The following is a 25,021-nucleotide window of genomic DNA, read 5'->3' on the forward strand; positions in this document are numbered from 1 at the left end:
ATACATTTCCATAAAAGAGTTCATACATATTACATACATTTTAGATAAACTATAATAGGTATAGTTTATGATACATCACTCTACGCACTCGTACAAGAAGGGTACATTCATACAAGAAATATTTATATTCACACACATTTCACGTAAACTTGTTACCCTATATTGTGAGACTCTCTCTCTCTCTCTCTCTCCCCGTACATCCGAGTGCGGGATATAATTCCTCAGAATCTCCTTGAGGGAGAACGTGATACTTGTATATAGATCTATATTGGGATTGACACCCCACACCTTGCTGCTAGCTACAGTTGGACCTGCAGGTCTACGGGTGACAAATGTCATTTCATTTTTCGCGACACTGAGAACGTCGTGGCAGGTTCACATAGTCATAGTATGATTATAACGACTCACATAGGGATATAACAATCCATAAGTTTACGGGATTTTATTTTTAAAACCTAAATGAGTTTTACGTCGATTTAAAATCACCTTTTTATCTCTATGGGTACAAATACAAAGTGTCGGGTCTCTATACAAAGTTATTATGATATTAAAACTATACTTCCTCTAGAATTGTTAGACTTCAACTATAGTCGCTGAGCGTATATGTTTGAGTCATATAAGAATTTAGTCTTGGTTGGCCTAGAATTGGTGGTGCCCGCCTCATCTCCTGTTCCTCGTTGGGTTGTGGACCTAGGGCAGACCCACTATATTCAACGTTTTATCTAATTTAAATCTTATATAACTTATATACACTGGACGATTATAGAGGAACTCTACGGGTCATTCTAGGGTTCATTAATGCATCATATAAGAATATTTCTATGCACACTTAACTAAGAAAATATTGGATTTTCTGGAAATTAAACTATATCGATCTTACAAGGAAAAACGGTTTCTACTTCAAACAAAACTCTTATGAACTCACCAACCTTTGTGTTGACACTTTTTAAAACTACTTGTATTCTCAGGAAATCAGTGAAACAGGAAAACTTCATCGCTTTGAGGATGGGACGTTAAACCGTCAACAAATTTATTTTGTCATCATAATGTAATTGCTTTTGAAACATGTAAACATATACTTTGGTGTAACTTTTGCAATTATATATATGGTGGTTGTTGTGATACTGTACATGAAGTCCTCCACCCCCAGACGTTTCCGCCATCCTTGGTTTGGGGGTGTGACATTGAGATAATCGTGGAATTCAAGACTTAGGTACTCTCCTCCTCGATCGAATCGAATCATCTTGATTTTCCTGCCCAATTGATTCTCCACTTCATTCTTGAACTCTTTGAACTTTTCAAAAGTTTCTGACGTTTACTTGATTAAGTAGATATACCCATATCTACTATCGTCATCGGTAAAAGTCACGTAGAAGCGGTTTCCATCCTTCGTGGTAGATCTAAACTGTCTACACACATCGGTATGTATGAGGTCCAATAGACCCTCACCCCTTTCGCACGTACCAGCGAAGGGTGACTTAGTCATCTTTCCAAGTAAACAAGACTCGCATGTGTCATCTTCCCTAAGGTCGAATTACTGCAACACTCCATCCTTTTGAAGTTGGGCTATGCGTTTCTTGTTGACATGTCCAAGAAGACAATGCTACAAGGATGCCTTATCCATACTATTGGAAGAATCCATGCATAAAACATCATTTCCTAAGTTATCAACAATCATAACAGTTTCATAAATTCCATTACACGGTATTGCTTCAAAATAAAAGACACCATTAGATAAGCCAAAATAGAACCATTCTCATTATTAAAAGAAAATATAAAACCTTGTCTAAACAAACCATGAAATGAAATGATGTTTCTAGCCATTTCTGGCGAATAGCAACAATTGTTCAAATCTAAAGATAAATCATTCCTAAGCACTAAAGGATACACTCCAATCTTGGTCACAGGCGACGATCTTCTGTTCCCCATGATTGGATTTATTCTTCCATGCTACACGTCTCTATTTCTTCTTAGTCCCTGCACATTAGAACAAATGTGGTAACCACAACCGGTATCAAGAACCCAAGAAATATCATGAGATGAATCGTTAGATTTAATTGTGTATATACCTGTGAAAGACGGCTTGATCTTTCCTTCCTTGGTGGCTTGCAGGTACTCTGGGCAGCTTCTCTTCCAATGTCCTATCTTGTGGCAGTGGTGGCACTCTGCTTCCTTTGGGTTAGGGCAGGGCATAGCGGGATCAACTTTGGTCCCACTAGAAGAGGCACCATCTCAGGATTTAACCTTGCGATAGTTCTTAGATGAAGCCTTCCTCTTCTTTCCCTTTCCTTGTCCAATTGCCAAAACAGGAGCGGCGGGCGGATTGGGAGTTAGTGCAAAAGACTTGTCCTTGAAGTTGCTCTCAGCGACCCTCAAGAGCCCTTGGAGTTTGCTTAGGGTGACCTCGTCTTTGTTCATGTGATAGGTCATCCTAAATTAATTGTAACTTGGAGGCAAAGAGTGAAGCACCATGTCGATCGCCAAGTCTTCCCCAAAGTCAACATTCAACTTGCGAAGACGGTCGACATACCTTTGCATCTTTTGCAGGTGCACGGTAAGAGACTCTCCATGACCCATCTTAATGGAAATCATGTTAGTGAAAATCTCATAACGCTCTTGTCTCGCGTTTTGGTGGTATCTCTCCAACAAGTCTTGGTGCATTTCATACGGATACATGTCCTCGTAGGACTTTTGGAATTAGAAGTTCATAGTGGCGATCATGATGCAATGTACCTTTTTTGCATCACGCTCGTGGGTTTCAAAAGCGTTCATTTCAGTCGGAGTAGCAATTTCAGGGTTGATTTTTCTCGAGCTTCTCATCGAGGACATACTCCTTATCCTTATAGCGAGCAATCGTGCGAATGTATCTTATCCATTCGCTAAAGTTCGTTCCATCGAAGGTGACCTTTTGAGAAAGGCTCATCAAAGTGAATGAACTAGCAGCAGCGTTGTTAGCGTTCGACATCTACAAATAGAAAGGACAAAGATAGATTAGAATATGAATCCCTAATTATCACCCAATAAGAAAAATTAGGGCTAGGATCCAACAACAATATTTACACATTAGAAAAGGGATGCCGTAATCTAATATGCAAACAATTTGAAGGTAAGTGAATGACGATTCACTAATTCTCCACCATGAAAAACATAACTTTAAGTCCTAAATGTATTGAGAATTCCTAGGTTTGGATCAGATTCACTGAAACTTTTCAATGGTATGTTTAAATCTTGATATGTCCCTCTTGTTTGTGATTGGGATACCGAGGATCACAAAGCGGGTGTGAATTACCATGCAAATTCACATGGTGCTTTCATTGTAACGATCACATATTCGATGTGCCAGTAAACCACACACGCTCCATCGAACTATGATAAACAATGAATCACCCTTTGCCACCTTCGCTTAGAACCAATTAGTGTGCCGGTAAACCACACACGCTCCACTAACTTCTTAGCAAGGTGGAAAGTGTAATTTCATGGGATTGCATCAATTCACTTTTCCTAAAGTAACTAAGATTGGGAAATTTTAAGAAAACATGTAGTTACTTTGTATTTCATATTATACTTTTAATGAGAGGATGAGGTTGCCCTATCCTACCCGTTCGGCTAACGACCCTCCACCGAACAAGCAAGCGGTGGGTGTGAGTGTACACCCATTAAGCACCATTTTATAGGCCGCAACCTTATACCCACCTTATAGACCGGTTTCGTGAATGAGGCCTACTAACGGTAAGACTAGCATTTAAGTTATATATATATATATATATATATATATATATATATATATATATATATATATATATATTAATCTTGTAATATTATATTAGTATAGGGTTGGATTTTAAACTTGTAAAATTCTAGGGTTTGAAATTTAAATTGTCTAAATTAAACTTTTAATCACAAAACATAAATTTCAAAACTTGAGGGCAAGTTTTAAACATTTGAAACATAAAGGATCAAATAACAATTAACAATTAATCACATAAGTATCCATATTTGATTTATTTATGATTTCTTGAAAAACAATTTACCAATTTAATCAAAATAATTAATAATTATCATATAAGGAAATTAAATATTTTATTAATTGATAAATATCTTCAATTAGATCAAAAATATAGTCATATATATCATAAAATCGGATTTGGGTTGATCTAGTATGATAAAGGTAAGTTTCCATAAGATAAATATGAAAAAACCCTGATTTTGGCTCTTCCTGACGCTCGGACTCGCCGAATACCCACTCTGGACTCGCCGAGTCCACTATGGGACTCGCTGAGTCCATGACTCAGAATCACAAAATTCGAATTTTGCAGGTAAGATTCAAACAATCAAGCAACAATTTAATAGAAACCAATCTAGTCTCTGATACCACTGATGGTTTTGGCCATATGAACATTCATATGTGCACATAAAAACCCTAATGCTTGGATCTAGGTTTCTCTATTAAACATGCATTGAATCCAAGACTTCTAATGGATAATTAGGTATAAGAACAATACAAAACCAGAGTTAGAAGCTTACCTTGAAACAATTGTTTGATCTTCTTGTTCTTGGAGCTTTAGAGTCACAATTATCACTCCTCTAATGGCTTACAAACACCAACTAGCAAAGAGAATGATTTGAGAGAGAGGAGAGAGAAGGAACACGGCCAGGGTTTCCTTACTTTAGAAGAGGTGCCGATTTCCTTATCCCAAGGGGTCTATTTTTACTTGTAAGGCTCCTAGGGTTTCACCCTTAAACCCTAATTGGATAACTTAAACTCTAAGCAATCCTAATCCTTTCCTTAGATAGGCATTGGACGAATTTGAGGCTTATCCTAGCCTAGAAATCGTCCAACCCTCATCCTTTAAGGATTTACAGCTCAAAGTGTAACTATCAAACAATTGACAGTTTATACCCTCTTATTCAATTAATCTCTTTAAGTCACCAAATTAATACTAATTAATTTATGACTTATATTAATCAAATAACAATATTATTATTCCTTATATTATTCTCATAATATATTAATAATATCTATTCTCTCGTGATAAATCGAATCAACTCGTCGAATTCTACCTCTTCCAAAATTCGGACAACTCGTCTCAACTCATCGAGTTCCTCCATCGACTTGTCGAGATCCTTAGAAACCGTGCAAAGGCCCTGGACAGCTTGCCGAGTTGCCAAGCAACTCGTCGTGTACATGTAGAATCTATGATCGGGAAAAACCCTATCCACTCGTCGAATTACCCTATCAACTCGTCGAGTTCATGCAGAAACCAGAAATGGGAAAACCCTCTTCAACTTGTCAAGTTGGCTATCCAACTCGTCGAGTTCCTTCAGTCCACTTCTCATTCAGTCGATTCTAAGCCAAACTAATGCTCTAGAGGTAAATCTAACCTCCTAGAGCATACTTTCCATGTAAAGTGGCAAACATGCAAGTCCTAAATGCTAAAAACTAGGCTAAAGGAAGAGTTATGCCATGGAGAAGGGCTTCAAGCTTCAAAACCTTGAGACTTTATGAAATTAGAGGATTTGGAGAGTCCATATCTGAAGTTGTAAACTTTAGATCGTGTTCCACACAAGAACTAGTGCATAAAAGTGCTAGAAATGGCCCTAAAGCTCAACGTGAAGAGATCTATCCATAAAATGCTCAAGGTAACGACTTCTACCTTTTAAATGCTGCCAAACTTAAGTAGGTGCTGGATCTACATTCCCTTCCTCGTTCCTTGCTTCCATCTTTCAATATATGCACCACAAATCAACCTTTAGCTTCACAATACTCAAGAAATGGACTTAGGTGGCTAGGGTTTTGCTTCTGGACTTGAGAGGGCAGTAAGAGGTTGAGAGAGAGGTTTAGTGTGTCTATAAACAGGGACAAAGCCCGAATTTAGGGTTTCCCAAACCGTGACCAACTCATCCAGTTGGTCTCCCCAACTCGTCGAGTAGGTCCTTCTACCCACATCCTTATACTTGCACCAACTCGTCGAGTTACCCCTAACTCAACGATTTGCCTTATAAACTTGGGGTTTTCTTTCCTTTCTTGGTCTTCTGGATTTCGGGTGTTACAAGTTGTGGTGAAAGTATCGAACTCGTTGATAACCAAAGTCAAACGCTTATCCTTCATATCTTATGATCCTTCCAACAGGTCCTGGAGTGTGTCCCAAATCTCTTTAGCAAATTTGCACAACTTAATGTGCTCAAAAAGAAACATGTGGAGGTACTGGAGTGAGAGGTGCTGGACGCTGATTATCTAAGATAAACAAAAAGATATGTCCTAGAAACATTACATCAACTAAAAGATAAGAAATCATAAACACATGAAAAGATTCTCAATCTCGGATCTTGACATCATCTCGGAATGGCCTTCACTTTGCACTCCATCTCTGACTTCGGATCTTCAATACATGTGATTGCTCGAGATTCACTTTCAGGTTCCAACATTAATAGTTCTATGTGGTTTGTATGCGATTATATGATGAGTTGAAATATACACCAGGGCATGGCCCACTATATCATGTTGGGTTGAAATATATCCTAGGGCGGGGCCCACTACAGTATGATAGGGTTGAAACAAACCCTAGGGCGAGGCCTATATGTGTTGTTCGGGTTGAAATACACCTAGGGCGAGGCCCATATGTACAGATCAGATTGGATTTATATCTTAGGGTTAAAACCCAGTTGTATGTTTGGTATGTGGTACTTTGGGGAACTCACTAAGCTTTATGTTTATAGTTTATGTTTATGGTTTCAGGTACTTTCAGTTTGAAAGGGAAGGGACCGGCATGATGGCACAACATCCTCCTCTCATGATTTCTGCATTTGATATATTTGTACTCTGAAGTTTGAATATTATGACATGGGTTGATTTTTGAACAATTAATGAATGATTTGATAAACTTTTAAAGGAAAAAATTTATTACTGTTTTTGGGATGTTACACATTCAACTATGAATATTAGACAATTATTTATAAAACATCATTCATGGTTAAATATTTAATTCATATAATCTGATGTATAACTAATTTTAAAAAGTATTCAACTATGTGTATAAGAAATGTTTATTCGTCAACATCACTCATAGTTGAATATTTAGTTCGCAAATATGTAGTTTATTATTTACGTGGAGTCAATATAGAATATATACATCGAATTATCTAGGTTTAGTGTTTCTGGTGGATGAATTTAGGGATGTTCCTTTGTTAAACTATGAATATTAAGATTTTCCAAACAAATTCAACTTTGAATAAGATATAAGTATTGATGAAACATCATTCATAGTTGAACATTAATATCATATAACCTAATGTATAATTATTTGCATGCATTCAACTGTCTTTATATATATATATATATATATATATATATATATATATATATATATATATATATATATATATATATATATATATATATATATATATATATTTTATAATCAACATTATTCATAATTGAATATTTCACTAGCATATATGTAGTTTCTTAGTTATCTAGAGCCAATATGGAACTATTTACATCAAATTGTCTAGGTTCAATGTTCTTCATAGATGAACTTGTTCACAACAAGAAATTTTTTCAAACTAAAGAAAAAACTATATACAACCTAATTAATGTAAAACTCAAAATAAAAAAGTTAAATATAAACAACATATATTAAAAGTGTAATTTGAATATATAACAAAATTGTAGAATACCTATAGATGTAGTGATTAAAGTTTTTTCATTTTTTGGATCTACGAGGTTTGGTTGCGTGTATATCGAACTCGTCTTCATAACCTTCATCGTTATCATAACACACATATAATTTCTTTTCTATTCTTTTGTTTTGTAGAATTCGATTCTTTCATGGCTAACCTATGAATGTTCCGCAAACCTAACATTCGAGGCTTCATTTTCTTCGTAAGAAACTTTGAGGCTACATTTTTTCATTGTTGGAGATTTTGATATTGTAGCTTTGGGAGAAGTTTTGAAGTGTGATGCAGTGTTCCCAGAATCAATCGAGATATTTAGGAAGAAACTATGACTAATCATTTTTTTTATTCTATAGAATTTATATAGATAGTTGTAGAGTTGTTTCTTGATTTTGGAAATGACCGTGGCTCAAAATATTAGGTATTTGATTGCAGAAAAAATTGGGTATTTTAAGAGTTAAAAAAATAGTTTTATAATTTGATCAATATTACAAAATTGTCACCGTTACTTTTAACGCATCTTTTTCATGGATCTAAAATCAACTCAAAATTTTGTAAATATAGTCAATATTTTTTTGTGTAATGCATTTTCTTAAATTATTTGTACTTAAAAATATTAATAAATAGTAGTTATCCTTTACGTGTAACTTAACCAAAATTAACAAATAGTAGTTAGAGAGGTTTTAACAAGAAGGTTAACCTAAAAATACTTATTAATTAAAATCTTATAATTTTCAGTTTATTTAAAAAATAGATAGGGACCTCACATCTGTTTTTTTTCATCTTTATCTAGACAAAAACTTAGATCAGGTCGCCCCACCGCCAATACTCAAAATTTTTGACCAGCGACGAATCATGGGCCAGTTCAGAAATTTCCGTCTCCGCCGCGGAATCGCCACTGGCTTCAATTCTTTAACTCTTCACATTAAACATCATGATCCGCAATGTTATCTCTATCAAAATGTAGCATGATCTGATGGCTGCCGGTGTCAGAATCGTCGGAGTTGGTAACATCGGAGAAACGCCGGTGGAAGTAGAAAGAGAAGAAAGTCATGAAGAATAAATTATTTTTGTCCTCATGGGCTGACTGAGGAGCGGGTTTAGTTCATCATTTTTCTTTGATGCAAAGAATTATCGGTCCATCGAATTTTTACATCGACAAAGAAGTTTCACTTCGCAATGTTTTGTTAAACAATTTTTAATCTTTTTATCTTTTCGTTGAAACTCCTCAATTGCAACTTGCAAATTTTGGGCCCACAAATTTGTGGTAGGCGTTAATTTAGTCCACATATTCACTGTAAACAATAATTCAAATCGATCTCTGTTCATCCAATTCATCAACATCTCTTGATAATTGAAATCATTCACGCTTCATCCATTTCATCCACATCTATACTATATTCTCTGCTCTTATCATATTAAACGATGGCTGAAATCGTTCTTTCTGCCTTCTTGACAGTGGTGTTTGAAAAGCTGGCATCTGAAGCCTTGAAGAAGATTGTTCGCTCCAAAGGAATAGAATCTGAGCTCAAGAAATTGAAGAAGACATTAGACCAAATCCAAGATCTGCTTAACGATGCTTCCCAGAAGGAAGTAACTAATGAAGCCGTTAAAAGATGGCTGAATGATCTCCAACATTTGGCTTATGACATAGACGACCTACTTGATGATCTTGCAACTGAAGCTGTTCAACGTGAGTTGACCGAGGAGGGTGGAGCCTCCACCAGTATGGTAAGAAAACTAATCCCAAGTTGTTGCACAAGTTTCTCACAAAGTAATAGGATGCATGCCAAGTTAGATGATATTGCCACCAGGTTACAAGAACTGGTAGAGGCAAAAAATAATCTTGGTTTAAGTGTGATAACATATGAAAAGCCAAAAATTGAAAGGTATGAGGCGTCTTTGGTAGATGAAAGTGGTATTTTTGGACGTGAAGATGATAAGAAAAAATTGCTGGAGAAGCTGTTGGGGGATATAGATGAATCAGGGAGTCAAAACTTCAGCATCGTGCCCATAGTTGGTATGGGTGGAGTTGGCAAAACAACTCTAGCTAGACTCTTGTATGATGAAAAGAAAGTGAAAGATCACTTCGAACTCAGGGCTTGGATTTGTGTTTCTGATGAGTTCAGTGTTCCTAATATAAGCAGAGTTATCTATCAATCTGTGACTGGGGAAAACAAGGAATTTGCAGATTTAAATCTGCTTCAAGAAGCTCTTAAAAAGGAACTTCAGAACAAACTATTTCTAATAGTTTTAGATGATGTATGGTCTGAAAGCTATGGTGATTGGGAGAAATTAGTGGGCCCATTTCTTGTAGGGTCTCCTGGAAGTAGAATAATTATGACTACTCGGAAGGAGCAATTACTCAAACAGCTGGGTTTTTCTCATGAAGACCCTCTGCATAGCATAGACTCCCTGCAACGTCTATCACAAGAAGATGCTTTGTCTTTGTTTTCTCAACACGCATTGGGTGTACCTAACTTTGACTCACATCCAACACTAAGGCCATACGGGGAACGGTTTGTGAAAACTTGTGGGGGATTGCCTTTGGCTTTAAGAATACTTGGAAGGTTATTAAGGACAAAAACAGATGAGGAAGAATGGAAATCTCTGTTGGATAGTGAGATATGGAGTTTAGGAAATGAAGATAAGATTGTTCCTGTTCTTAGACTAAGCTACAATGATCTTTCTGCCACTTTGAAGTTGTTGTTTGCATACTGCTCCTTGTTCCCTAAGGACTATGAGTTTGACAAAGAGGAGTTGGTTCTGTTGTGGATGGCAGAAGGGTTTTTGCAACACTCTGCTGCAAGAAATTCAATGCAGCAGTGGGGTCAGAAATGTTTTGAAGAGTTGCTGTCAAGGTCATTTTTTCAACATGCTCCTCATAACAAATCGTTGTTTGTGATGCATGACCTCCTGAATGACATGGCCACATATGTTGCTGGAGACTTTTTTTCAAGGTTAGACATTGAGATAAAACAGGAATTTGGGAAGGAACCTTTGAAAAAGCAACGACATATGTCATTTGTTTGTGAGGATTATGTGGTTTACAAAAGGTTTAAGCCATTAAAAGGAGCTAAAAGTTTGAGAACATTTTTAGCATTGTCTGTTGGGGTGGTAGGAAGTTGGATAACATTTTATTTATCAAATAAGGTCCTGAATGACTTACTTCTGGAGTTACCATTGTTAAGGGTCCTAAGTTTGAGTAATCTTAGCATAAGTGAGGTACCAGAAGTCATTGGTAGTATGAAGCACTTGCGGTATCTTAATCTATCTCATACTGGAATCACCCATTTACCGGAAACTGTCTGCAATCTTTATAATTTACAGACGTTGATTCTTTCTAGCTGTTATAAATTGATTAAGTTGCCCGAGAGCTTCTCAAAGCTTAAAGATTTGCAGCATTTTGACATGATGGGTTGTTTCATGTTGAAGACGATGCCCTTAGGGATTGGTGAGTTGAAAAGTCTTCACACTCTCTCCAGTGATATTGGCTTAAAATTAACCGAGCTTAAGAACTTGCAAAATCTCCATGGGAAAGTTTGTATTGATGGGCTGGGAAATGTGGAAAATTCAGTGGACGCACGTGAGGCGAACTTCTCTCGAAAAAGGTTTTGTGAGTTAGTGTTGGATTGGGGTGATGAGTTTAATGTCCTTCGAACAAAATCACTTGAAAAAGAGATCCTCAATGAGCTGATGCCTTATAATGGTACTCTAGAAAAACTCAGAATTTCTTTATATAGAGGTGTAGAGTTTCCAAATTGGGTTGGGGATCCATCCTATCATCGGTTGACTATAGTGTCGATAGAAAGGTGTGAAGAATCAACCTCTCTACCAATGCTTGGGCAACTACCATCACTGAAGGAGCTGTTTATTGGTGGGATGAGTAAGGTGAAGGTTGTAGGTATGGAGTTTCTTGGGACCGATCTTGCATTTCCTTCACTTGAAATCCTAGAGTTTGATAGTATGTCATGGTGGGAGGAATGGTCAACAAAGAGTGGGGCGTTTCCTTGCCTTCAAGAGCTTTGTATTGAAGATTGTCCTAATCTGGTCCGGGTCTCCCTTGAAGCACTACCTTCACTAAGGGTTCTGAAACTAAGAAAATGTGGTCATGGTGTATTGAAAAGCCTGGTTGATATAGCTTTGTCAATCACCAAGTTGGAAATAGATGATATTTCAGGGCTTACTGACGTGGTGTGGAGAGGTATGATTGGGTGTCTAGGGGCAGTTGAAAAAATAAACATCATGAAATGTAATGAAATAAGATACTTGTGGGAATCAGAAGCAGAGGCAAGTAAGCTTCTTATGAATTTAAAGATGTTGAAGTTAAGAAAATGTGAAAATTTGGTGAGTTTAGGGGAGAAAGATAAGGAGGATAATTGTGGGAGCAGCCTAACATCTTTTAGTTGGTTGGGAGTATGGAATTGTAACAGCTTTGAGCATTGCAGTTGTCCTGATAGCATGGAGACTTTGGATATTTGGGATTGTGATTCAATTACATCCGTCTCCTTCCCAACAGGAGGAGGGCAGAAGCTCAAGTCACTTGTCATTTGGGATTGCAAGAAACTATTGGAAAAGGAGTTGGGAGGAAAAGAGAAGACAAGGTTTCTTATAAAATCAAAAATGCAGATGCTTGAATTTGTATTTATAGCTAATTGGCCAAATCTGAAATCCATCAGTGAATTGAGCTGCTTCATTCACTTGAACAGATTATATATATCAGAGTGTCCAGGTATGGAGTCATTTCCTGACCATGAGTTGCCGAATCTCACCTCGTTAACAGAACTAACAATTAAAAAGTGTACAAGTATGGATGCATCCTTTCCTCGTGGGCTTTGGCCTCCGAAATTGTGTCGGCTTGAAATAGGAGAGTTGAAGAAGCCCATCTCAGAGTGGGGCCCACAGAATTTCCCAACCTCACTTTCTCACTTAACATTGTATGGCGGACCATATGATGATGTGAAAAACTTTGCGCAGTTGTCCCATCTTTTACCTTCATCTCTTACTTCTCTTGGCATAGATCGATTTGAGAAACTGGATTCGGTTTCAACGGGACTCCAACACCTCACCTCCCTCCAACATCTCTTCATTTGCAACTGCCCAAAGACGGTGGATCTACCAGAAAAGTTGTTGTCTTCACTTCTGGTTTTGAGAATAGTAAAATGCCCAAATCTGAAAGAAAAGAGTTGCAAAGGAGGCTCCTATTGGCCCCTCATCTCCCTTATCCCCTACTTGGACATAGACGAGTAATTAAGTTTCATGTGAAGGTACACTTTATGCCTTTGACATCTTTTACTATGTGTAAGTTAAATGAGTGAATTTTCTCATTCAAACAGTTTATTCTTTTCATATTATCTCAATACATTAATATATGCATTTCATCCAAAATTCTACTTGTGTCTCAATGTCTGGTTGTTAACATGGATATGCACGTTGATTCATTGGATTTCATTGTTTCTTTTTTGTTGATGAAACTGATTAGGTTGTAACATGGAAGGGTCGCGATGGATTGCAAAATAAATTAAAATGACTAGTGAGTTAAGTACTTTGAAATAAAAAGAAAAAGTCTTAGATTTGAACTTGGATTGCTAATAGAATTATCGTTATTTGTTAAATATTTAGTACTTAAATTTGTCATGATAATGATGATAATTCAGTAACAGTATAAACAAATGATATGGATACTTTTTAAATCACGAACATTCAAACAGCTACCAGGGTTGTACCTATTTGATAATGTCAAGTTGTCAACAATTATGTTATTTATCAAGTGACTCATTTGACCAACGATTAATGCTAACTAAACGCATTAAGATTAAGTGGATGGAGCTTTAATTAAGAATCAGTATATTTGTGAAATTGTTATGAACAGAACTTTTTTATTTTTCAAGGTATAGATTGTCATATTCTATTTTTAAAACAATATGTCAATATTTGATTTAAATTTATTTATCTTGCTGTCAAATTAATATTGACTTGTTTTCTAGATTGGATTGAACCCAAAGAGAAGGAGAGCTTGTGCTTTTCAGCACCAGAAACCCCATGAAGCATGGTCAAGGAATTATTAACCGCACATTTGTTTGTATGGAAAGACTATGTTTCAGAGTTAGCTTGAAAGCAGAACAAAACAGAGAACTCCAACTGCTCTTCCAAGACGTTGATAACAGAGTCCATGTATTCTTGACTTTCATTGAAAACAAAGTCCATTTATCACTTTAGTACCTCATCTTGCTTTCTGAATAGATACATTTGCCAGCCAACAAAATGCATTTAGAATTTTGCTTTTTAATTACGACTCATTTTGATTTTTCTTTTTGCCGGTTTCTATTCTAGATTCTTGTATATTTCATGAAGAGATATCCCATGAACTCCATTTGTTATCTAGAAAGATTACGTTTAAGAGTTAGACTGAAAACAAAACCAAAACTAAAACAGTGAACTCGATCTGTTCTTCCAAGAAGTTGAAAACAAACTCCTTGTAACTTTGACTTGCGCTGGTAGATGTATAGCTTTAGTAACTCATTTTGCTTTATGATAAAGTTATTAGACAGCGACAAAATGCACTTTGAATTATGCTTCAATTTTTTACTCATTTTGGATTTTTTTGCCATTCTCCACTCTAGGTTCTTCCATACTTTCTTTGAGCAAACTAACTTTCATAATTACAATAGTATTTGATTGACACCTAATCAAACTACCACTGTAAGTCTATTGTAGACACCGGGTGGTTGTTTAATTGAGAGTAATGTGATAGAGAATATGATAAAGAATGGGTCTTATATAAAAGAGGGGAAAAGTGAAGGGACCAAATTGTAATATTTATATTTTCTGTTTTGCACCCGATCCCTAGGCTAGTATAAATAGCTGTAGTCTTAGGGTTATGGATCATTCAGTCTTTTCTATTTGCATTTTGAGTCTTCGGCATTAGCTTGGGCAGGGTTGTCCCTTTGAAGGGACTCTCTGATTAGGTCAGGAAGAACCATTTGGGTCTTTACTGAATTTGTTCTATTTTCATTTCATTCAGTAATCAAATAGCTTTCTAGATTCTACATATCCCATACTCTGGTTTCTATCATAATGTCCCTTAGGTACTCCATCATCTCATGTCTCTTCTCCATCCATTTCATCATAGCTTCTTCATTCATTTGCGAGGTCTGAAAACACCATTTTTCTTACTGTTAGTAACTGTACAGGAGGTCTCTTCACAGAATCAACAACTTTAAATCTAGAACCACCATTTTCTTTTTTACAAGTCTTCAATTCATCAAGGAAGGCCAAAATTATTGCATTAAGTTGAAATGCTAAATCAACTTTAGTCATGTGTTTACAAGTCTGTACATGATGTCTTCACCGAAACATACTAATAATTAGATGGCGAAGGTTGAAACACATACATAACTATTAATATAGAAGTTACATTTTTGTATGTTTTACACAACATACTCAATCTGTTACCAATTTACACCAAGTCCAATTGTATAAACTTATACTAAAATGTGTTCACCATGGAAATGAATTGATTTGGATTATAATTTGTTTGATGGAATCACCATAATGTCCTTTCTTTTAATTTTTATAAGGAAAATTTCATATATTATCCTTCTCAAGTTTATGTATTACATCAATATTCTTATATAATTTTAAATTATATATACATCATTCTAAAACTACAATATTTACATTTGTATCCAAACTCAAATTTTAATTAAAAAAAAACTAATTTAATATTAGAAACTTATCTAAAGTTCAAAATAAAATAGTATGATATTACTAAAATTACCTTTCTAAATAAAAGATTAAAATTAAACAATTTTAATTATAATTAATGTGATTAAATAAGGATTGATTTGCATCATTTCTTCCGACGTGCATTATTTCTTCCTGAGCGCATCTTTTTGCCTCGTAATCCTTTATATAGCGGTGACTTGACCTTGACCACACTTGACGCCTACCCATCCACATGAACAAACGCTATTTCTGTCTTTACAGGTCCTCAAGAATCCTCTGAAATCAACGATATCTTGTGTGATGGATTGGAGAGCTGAATAATCTGAAACTTTAACAGGACGATTTACCTGAAACCAGATGACAAGAGAGATTAAGAAGAGTAAGCAAAAAGAGTGCACTAATGTTGGCTAATTCTTGTAGAAACAAACTGATTTTAGTTGGTTTATCGGTTTATGCACTGCAAGTGTTTGTGAAAATGACTGAATGAGTCCTTCCAAGATCTTTATCAAGAATTCCATTCACAATTGTGGGAATTGCTGTGTTGATTACCGAATATAACACACTGCTCCATTCGGTTATGGTTGTAGTTAGAGTGAACCCGTGAAAGGTACATACCTTGAGGAAAAAAAATAATCAACTTTTGTTAATAATGTCAAAAATAGCAACCTAATTTGGTTGAATGAAGAAAAAAGTGAATGTCTGTTGTTATTATGTTTATATCAGAAAGGATATTTATCCTGTCTAATAATATACCAACATTAGTTTTCAGGTTAAATGTAAGAAAAAAGAAAGTGAATTTTCTTTGATTTGTTTATTATGGTCTATTGCATTTAGCTTTCTAAAAAGATAATGAAATATTGAAGGTAGTAGATAGAGTAGAGAGACTCACCAGAATAAGACAAGGACGAAAAGGGCATTTCTGTAAAAACTATATAGGATCATGTAGCCCACCTATTGGTAATTCCAATGATCATGGACTACCAAAACTGGACCCAAGAACCGGAACAGGCCCATGCAAAATCCAATGTCATGACAGCTTGGCGACCCTCTAGCCCACTGATGAGTAATGGTGGATTTGTCATTTGTATAAAACTTGACGAGGGTGAACTGTGTGGAAGGAGCTGAAGAGTAATGGTGGGCCATATGTCCCCCTTTTTTTTAATGTCTACCAAATACTGATTATCTTATTATTTTTAGTAAAAAATACAAAATACAATAGTAATATTTTGATAAGTAGTTTTCAAATTCAAATTGTTATCCTGTGCACGGTGGTTCAAAATTCAATGCGACTCTTGATTTAAAATTTAAATCATCCAAATTAAGCGCATGACTCACAAACAATCATCCTCTACAAACACAAAATATTGAAATGGTTTGTTAAAATGGACTCACTGTAAAAACATTTACAAATTAATATTGTTAGGATTAGTATGTCTATAAATATTTATTAACTAATAAATTAATATTTATTAATTTAAAAGGCTTCTAATACTGATTGAACTTAAGTTTTTATTATACTAAAGAGTATTGTATCCTAGGAAAATCCATGTACTATATTAATTAAATAAATCTAAAATATAAATTTATTGTACATTTGTACATAATATTAAAGCAATTTTATATACAGAAACATTTATCCATAAAAATAAGTGTAGGGTATGTTATTAGCCTTGATTCTTAGGGGTCATCTTTTGCACTATTGTATTTAATTAGTATTATATCAGTCCGTTGGACGATTTTTGATCTATGTAAAAACGACCATTATATCATTGACATATTTTTTTTTTTGGATTTTATAGCATCTTCGTGTTGTTTGTTTCCATGACTGACTGCAAGCATTAAAATTTATATTTGCAAAATGTAGCTTATATTGATATTTGATCTTGACTATATATATATTAAAAATAAAATGATTCAATATTAAAAAAAAATTAAATTGCCTCCTACCTTTTATGCTTACAAATATTCTTAATCACTAACATTATGACACGTTCATCATTCCACATTTCAATTTAATTTTATTTGATATATTCTTAATATATATTCTTAATGAGATAATTAATTAAATATGAAATGTTGACAGATGTCATAATTTTAATAGATAAAAATATTTGTAGCCATATATAGGAAACAATTTAATTTTGTTAAAAAAAATTATCAAAACTATAATATTTTATTTTTATTTTTATTTTTCAACTTTATCTAAACAAAAACGTAAAACAAGTGTCCCCACCGCCAATAATGAATCATGGGTCTGAATTTTCCGTCTCCGCCTCGGAATCGTCATCGGCTTCAATTATTTGTCTCTTCACATTAAACATCATGGAGTAGAAGACAGGTGGAGTAATCTGGTCCGCAATGTTTATCTCTATCAAAAATGTAGCATGAACTGATGGCTTCCGGAGTTAGAATCGTCGGAGTTGGTAACATTGGAGAAACGCCGGCGGAAGTAGAAAGAGAAGAAGGCCATGAATAATTTAATCCACATATTCACTGTAACTCCTCAATTGCAACTTGCAACTTTTGGGCCCACAAATTTGTGGTGGGCGTTAATTTAATCCACATATTCACTGTAAACAATAATTGAAATCGATCTCTGTTCATCGAATTTATCAACATCTCTTGATAATTGAAATCATTCTCTCTTCATCCATTTCATCCACCTCTATATTATATTCTCTGCTCTTGGCATAAACAATGGCTGAAATCGTTCTTTCTGCCTTCTTGACAGTGGTCTTTGAAAAACTGGCATCTGAAGCCTTGAAGAAGATTGTTCGCTCCAAAGGAATTGAATCTGAGCTCAAGAAATTGAAGAAGACATTAGACCAAATCCAAGATCTGCTTAACGATGCTTCCCAGAAGGAAGTAACTAATGAAGCTGTTAAAAGATGGCTGAATGATCTCCAACATTTGGCTTATGACATAGACGACCTACTTGATGATCTTGCAACAGAAGCTATTCATCGTGAGTTGACCGAGGAGGGTGGAGCCTCCACCAGTATGGTAAGAAAACTAATCCCAAGTTGTTGCACAAGTTTCTCACAAAGTAATAGGATGCATCCCAAGTTAGATGATATTGCCACCAGGTTACAAGAACTGGTAGAGGCAAAAAATAATCTTGGTTTAAGTGTGATAACATATGAAAAGCCAAAAATTGAAAGATATGAGGCATCTTTGGTAGATGAAAGTGGTATTTTTGGACGTAAAGATGATAAGAAAAAATTGATGGAGAAGCTGTTGGGGGATAAAGATGAATCAGGGAGTCAAAACTTCAGTATCGTGCCCATAGTTGGTATGGGTGGAGTTGGCAAAACAACTCTAGCTAGACTCTTGTATGATGAAAAGAAAGTGAAAGATCACTTTGAACTCAGGGCTTGGGTTTGTGTTTCTGATGAGTTCAGTATTCTCAACATAAGCAAAGTTATCTATCAATCTGTGACCGGGGAAAAGAAAGAGTTTGAAGACTTAAATCTGCTTCAAGAAGCTCTTAGAGGGAAACTACAGAACAAACTATTTCTAATAGTTTTGGATGATGTATGGTCGGAAAGCTATGGTGATTGGGAGAAATTAGTGGGCCCATTTCATGCTGGGACTTCTGGAAGTAGAATAATCATGACTACTCGGAAGGAGCAATTACTCAAACAGTTGGGTTTTTCTCATCAAGATCCTCTGTGTTGTATAGATTCCCTGCAACGTCTATCACAAGATGATGCTTTGTCTTTGTTTGCTCAACACGCATTGGGTGTAGCTAACTTTGATTCACATCCAACACTAAGGCCATATGGGGAACAGTTTGTGAAAAAATGTGGGGGCTTGCCTTTGGCTTTAAGAATCCTTGGGAGGTTATTGATGACAAAAACAGACGAGGAAGAATGGAAATATCTGTTGGATAGTGAGATATGGAGTTTAGGAAATGAAGATAAGATTGTTCCTGTTCTTAGACTAAGCTACAATGATCTTTCTGCCACTTTGAAGTTGTTGTTTGCATACTGCTCTTTGTTCCCCAAGGACTATGTGTTTGACAAAGAGGAGTTGGTTCTGCTCTGGATGGCGGAAGGGTTTTTGCAACACTCTGCTGCAAGAAAATCAATGCAACAGTGGGGTCAGAAATGTTTTGAAGAGTTGCTGTCAAGGTCATTTTTTCAACATGCTCCTAATGACAAATCGTTGTTTGTGATGCATGACCTCCTGAATGACTTGGCCACATTTGTTGCTGGAGACTTTTTTTCAAGGTTAGACATTAAGCAGGAATTGAGGAAGGAAGCTTTGGAAAAGCATCGACATATGTCATTTGTTTGTGAGGATTACATGGTGTACAAAAGGTTCCAGCCATTTAGAGGAGCTAAAAATTTGAGAACATTTTTAGCCTTCTATGTTGGGGTGGTAGAAGATTGGCATAAATTTAACTTATCAAATAAGGTCTTGAATGACTTACTTCAAGAGTTACCATTGTTAAGGGTCCTAAATTTGAGTAATCTTAGCATAAGCGAGGTACCAGAAGTCGTCGGTAGTATGAAGCATTTGCGGTATCTTAATCTATCTGACACTAAAATCACACATTTACCGGAAAATGTCTGCAATCTTTATAATTTACAAACGTTGATTGTTTCCGGCTGTCATGAATTGATTAAGTTGCCCAAGAGCTTCTCAAAGCTTAACAATTTGCAGCATTTTGACATGAGGGGTACTTGGAAGTTGAAGAAGATGCCCTTAGGGATTGGTGAGTTGAAAAGTCTTCAAACACTCTCCAGTGATATTGGCTTAACATTAACTGAGCTTAAGAACTTGCAAAATCTCCCTGGGAAAGTTTGTATTGACGGACTGGGAAATGCAGAAAATGCAGTGGATGCACGTGAGGCGAACTTCTCTCAAAAGAAGTTTAGTGAGTTAGTGTTGAATTGGGGTGATGAGTTTAAAGCTTATGGAACAGGAACACTTGGAAAAGAGGTCCTCAATGAGCTGAAGCCTCATAATGGTACTCTAGAAAAACTCAGAATTGTGTCATATAAGGGTATGGAGTTTCCAAATTGGGTTGGGGATCCCGCCTTTCGTCGGTTAACTATAGTGTCAATAAATGGCTGTGCAGAATGTACATCTCTACCGATGCTTGGGCAGCTACCATCACTGAAGGATCTGTCTATTGGTGGGATGAGTAAGGTGAAGGTTGTAGGTTTGGAGTTTCTTGGGACCGACCTTGCATTTCCTTCACTTGAAACCCTATCATTTTCTAGTATGTCAGGGTGGGAGGAATGGTCAACAAATAGTGGGGCGTTTCCTTGCCTTCAAGAGCTTCAAATTGAAGATTGTCCTAATCTGGTTCAAGTCTCACTTGAAGCGCTACCTTCAGTAAGGGTTCTGAAACTGAGAAAATGTGGTCACTGTGTCTTGAGAAACCTTGTTGATGTAGCTTCATCACTTACCAAGTTGGAAATAAATGATATTTGTCCTAATCTGACTCGGGTCTCTCTTGAAGGACTACCTTCACTAAGGGTTTTAAAGGTAATAAAATGTGGTCATGGTTTGTTGAAAAGCCTGGTTGATGTAGCTTCGACAATCACCAAGTTGAAAATATATAATATTTTAGGGCTTACTGATGAACTGTGGAGAGGTGTTACAGAGTATCTTGGAGCAGTTGAAGAAGTAAGCATCAGAGCGTGTGATGAAATAAGATACTTGTGGGACTCAAAAGCAGAGGCAAGTAAGTTTCTTGTGAATTTAAGGAAGCTGGATGTACAAGACTGTTCAAATTTGGTGAGTTTAGGGGAGAAAGAGAAGGATAACAGTGGGAGCAACCTAACATCTCTTACGACGTTGGAGGTCAGTTCATGTAACAGCTTTGAGCGCTGCAATTGTCCAGATAACATCGAGGATCTGTCGATTTCTGATTGTGATTCAGTTACATCTGTCTCCTTCACAACAGGAGGAGGGCAGAAGCTCAAGTCAGTCTTGTTGATCCACTGCAAGAAACTATTGGAAAAGGAGATCGGAGGAGGAGAGAAGTCTGGGTTGCTTATCAACTCAAACATGCGGATGCTTGAATATGTACATATATATAGTTGGCTAAATCTGAAGTCGATTAATGAATTGAATTGTTTCATTCACCTCACACGGTTGACCATAATAAATTGTTCGAGTATGGAGTCATTTCCTGACCATGAGTTGCCGAATCTCACCTCATTAACACATCTGACAATTCAAATGTGTACAAGTATGGATGCATCCTTTCCTCGTGGGCTTTGGCCTCCAAAACTTTGTTCCCTTAATATAAAAGGGTTGAAGAAGCCCATATCAGAGTGGGGCCCACAGAATTTTCCAACCTCACTTTCTTACCTAAATTTATGTGACGGACCATATGATAACATGAAAAGCTTTGATCAATTGTCACATCTTTTTCCTCCATCTCTTACTCATCTTCACATAGAAGAATTTGAGAAGCTGGAATCGGTTTCAAGGGGACTCCAACGCCTCACCTCCCTCCAACATCTCTTCATTTGGAATTGCCCAAAGACGATAGATCTGCCAGAAAAGTTGTTGCCTTCACTTCTGGCTTTGATAATATCCAAATGCCCAAATCTGAAGGAAAGAATTAGCAAAGGAGGCTCCTATTGGCCCCATGTCTCCCTTATCCCCTGCGTTGAGACAAGCTCAATCTGAAGGTACCCCCCTCTCTGTGCCTTTGACTTCATTTAGTTTCATTATGTGCAAACTGAACAACTGATTTGCTCATTCAAACAAATATAATCTCTATACAAGTATGTATTTCCTCAATAATAGTGTTTGTGTCTGCGTCTTTGGTTAACATAAATATGCTTACTGATTTTTGGATTTTACTGTGCTCCTTTTGTTTGTTTATGAATATGACTAGGGAAGGTTGATCACCATGAATAGCAAAATGAATCAAAATGGTTAACAAGTCAAATACTTTGAAATCAAAATAACTATTAGATTTATTTGAACTAGGATTGGTTGTAGAATTATCATTATTTGTTAAAGTTGGAATACAACTTAATTATGAAATCATGATTATAATAGTAATTTAATAAAGATTAGACAAATCGATACAAATATTTATAAATAATGAATATATTTGAAGATGTATCATCTAATTAAGAACTACCAGGGTTGTACCCATGTTACAACCCAAATTATTAGTTGTCTAACAAGTGATGCATTTGACCCATGATTAACGCTAATGGATTTTTGATTAAATAGCTGCATTTTCACACCATTAATTCTTAAAAAAATGATTCTGTATATTAGTGAAACTGTTGTGAACATATTTTTCTTGATCACATTTGTCAAATTTATTTTGACAGTATCTGATTTAAATTCATGGCTTATTTATTGAGTTCAAATGTAGTTTTCTCACTCTTTCACACTTACAGCCAAGCAATCAAAATTGAAAGGTTGGTGGATGCAATGAATTTTAAAAAGCATCAGACGAAATAAAAGATCAGAAATTGATGGCTTTCAAAGGAAGACATTTATATTGTGCTGCTTATGGTTTACAAGGTTTGTTCCTAACAGATTCACAAATGCTCATGTAGCCAATGATTTCCAAATTTTTACTCCAGATTTTCTTGTTCTATATTTGTTCCAAAAGGAATATTGATGTACAGGTGAATGACTTACTTTCCAAAAATCATCCATGGAAGTGTAGAACTCCTTCTGATGATCGAAGCTGTGAAGCTTCAATGCTTTATATGTGTAGCATCTTTTCAATCATTCAAACTATACGCTGTAAAGGTATACTTTTATCTCATTGTCAAGTGGAATACCTAATTTCTAAAGTCAAACTCTATTATAAGGTTTATTTTTGGATATTTACTTGTTTTGTAGAGTTGATTGAACCCAAAGAGAAAGAGAAGTTCTGGTTTTCATCAAGAGACATACTATGAAGCATGGTCAAGGAATCATTAACAACACAGTTTTCTGTTTGGAAGGAATATGTTTGAGAGTTACATTGAAAAACATAACAAAAACAGAGAATTCCATCTGCTGTTCCTAAGAAAATGAAAAGAGGCCCTGTAAATTTGACTTTCGTTGGATAACTAGCTTTGAATTTTTGTCTGTTTCCACTCTAGATTGTTGTATATTTTCTTTGGACAAACTAACTTCCATATTTACAAATAATATTTGATTGACGCCTAATGATACTACTATTCTAAGATTATTGTAGACACCAGATTGCTGTTTAATTGGGAGTGATGTCATTTGGAGACTTCCACCTGTAAAACAACAATCCTTTTTGTGGTGAATAAGACAGATTATATTAACACCACATTTGTTTGCCTGGAAAGACTATGTTTGATGCTTAGTTATTATTCTTAACATTATGTTTTAAAGTCTGAAAAATTGCATAAATTAACAACAAACGTTTGTTCAGCTTTGAATATTTACTCAAATTAGAGCGCCATTGAACATAACTAGGCTAAACGCAGAATAATGAGCTACATGAGCATATGTTTAGCATTAGATGCTAAATTACAAGCAATCATCAAGCCTTAGAGGGGCGGGTGCGGGCAACGCTCGTGTGGCGTTATCCGATGTGGCAGCGCCATAACGGGGGAATACCCCCCCCCCCCCCCCCCCCCCCCCTCCTGTTATTGCATGTTATGTTAAGTCGCGTGATTGTGGTAACATTTCGTAACACGTAAAATTTTGACCGTTTACAAATTCAAACCGTTTAAAAACGGTAACTTTAAATAAAAAAAAAAATCACTAATTGCATTTTCATTATATATATATATATATATATATATATATATATATATATATATATATATATATATACCTCATTCTTTTTACTACACATATTTCTCTATATCTATCTCTATTTCTATATCACTCAAAACACAAACACAAAAATCAACCAGCTATTATTGAATTTGATCCGGCCCATCCGTACAATGATGACAACGACGAAGACGATTTGTTCGTGAGTATGATGTACCAGTATTACACAGACAGCCTACTACAACCAGATCCAGCTCCACTATTCACGCGACGTGCGGCGTTAAATAGAGATCGTGAGGAAGGGCATCAGCGGCTAGTTAACGATTACTTTGCGGAAAATTGTGTCTACCAGCCAAGCGATTTCAAAAGAAGATTTCGTTTGCGAAAAAATGTCTTTGAAAGGATAGCCAACGCTATGGAAGCAATGTATCGTTTGATTCAACTTTTATAATTTACAAAATGTCACTTTTAGATAAAATAAATACAAATTTACATGTTTAATATTTAATTAGGTATCGTTTGTTTACTATATATTTAGGTATCGTTTGTTTCAACTTTTATAATTTATAAAATGTTACTTTTAGATAAAAATAAATATAATTTTTTGTGTTTAATATTTATTTAGGTATGAATTTTTCCAAATGAGATATGATGCCAGAGGCAAACAAGGCTTCACAGGGTTGCAAAAATGTGTTGCTGCAATTAAACTTATGGCAATGGGGGAGTCGCCCGATTCTGTTGACGATTATATGAGAATGTCTGAGAGGACCGCACGAGAAAGTTTGTATTTATTGGCAAGAGGTGTTTGGACGACGGATGATTGAAGCAACTGATATAGTTCTTATGAAAAGCAATACAAAAGATGTGATCATTCTCATTAGTC

General features: G+C 35.7%; 3 protein-coding genes and 1 long non-coding RNA gene across 5 annotated transcripts; 3 read left to right on the forward strand and 1 right to left on the reverse strand.

Annotated features, from left to right (window-relative positions):
- The first annotated feature begins 8,512 nt into the window (after window positions 1–8,512).
- LOC145037604 (putative disease resistance RPP13-like protein 1) lies at window positions 8,513–13,963 on the forward strand. The gene is made up of 2 exons (XM_078986305.1): window positions 8,513–12,941; window positions 13,662–13,963. Exon 1 carries the CDS (start codon window positions 9,100–9,102, stop codon window positions 12,922–12,924), a length of 3,825 nt encoding a protein of 1,274 aa, XP_078842431.1. The 5' UTR covers window positions 8,513–9,099; the 3' UTR covers window positions 12,925–12,941; window positions 13,662–13,963.
- Window positions 13,964–15,481: 1,518 nt separating this feature from the next.
- Window positions 15,482–16,408, reverse strand: LOC145034073 (uncharacterized). The gene is made up of 3 exons (XR_013677866.1): window positions 16,292–16,408; window positions 15,831–16,017; window positions 15,482–15,749 (listed from the first exon to the last, which is right to left on the reverse strand). It is a non-coding gene; the product is annotated as an uncharacterized LOC145034073 (long non-coding RNA).
- Window positions 16,409–18,006: 1,598 nt separating this feature from the next.
- On the forward strand, window positions 18,007–23,558 carry LOC145037605 (putative disease resistance RPP13-like protein 1). 2 transcript variants are annotated; one of them, XM_078986306.1, is made up of 4 exons: window positions 18,007–22,058; window positions 22,788–22,914; window positions 23,006–23,148; window positions 23,242–23,558. In XM_078986306.1, exon 1 carries the CDS (start codon window positions 18,100–18,102, stop codon window positions 22,054–22,056), a length of 3,957 nt encoding a protein of 1,318 aa, XP_078842432.1. In that variant the 5' UTR covers window positions 18,007–18,099; the 3' UTR covers window positions 22,057–22,058; window positions 22,788–22,914; window positions 23,006–23,148; window positions 23,242–23,558. The 2 variants fall into 2 exon arrangements, with proteins under 2 accessions (XP_078842432.1, XP_078842433.1); XM_078986307.1 differs by having other exon boundaries at window positions 23,022–23,148.
- A 791-nt stretch (window positions 23,559–24,349) lies between these two features.
- Window positions 24,350–24,962, forward strand: LOC145036246 (uncharacterized). The gene is made up of 2 exons (XM_078984702.1): window positions 24,350–24,564; window positions 24,764–24,962. The coding sequence occupies exons 1-2, from the start codon at window positions 24,350–24,352 to the stop codon at window positions 24,960–24,962; spliced, it is 414 nt and encodes a 137-aa protein (XP_078840828.1).
- The last annotated feature ends 59 nt before the right edge of the window (window positions 24,963–25,021 follow it).

The sequence above is a fragment of the Lactuca saligna genome, chromosome 3, assembly GCF_052625555.1.
Source record: "Lactuca saligna cultivar CGN05327 chromosome 3, ASM5262555v1, whole genome shotgun sequence".
In the NCBI taxonomy this organism is placed as follows: Eukaryota; Viridiplantae; Streptophyta; class Magnoliopsida; order Asterales; family Asteraceae; genus Lactuca; species Lactuca saligna.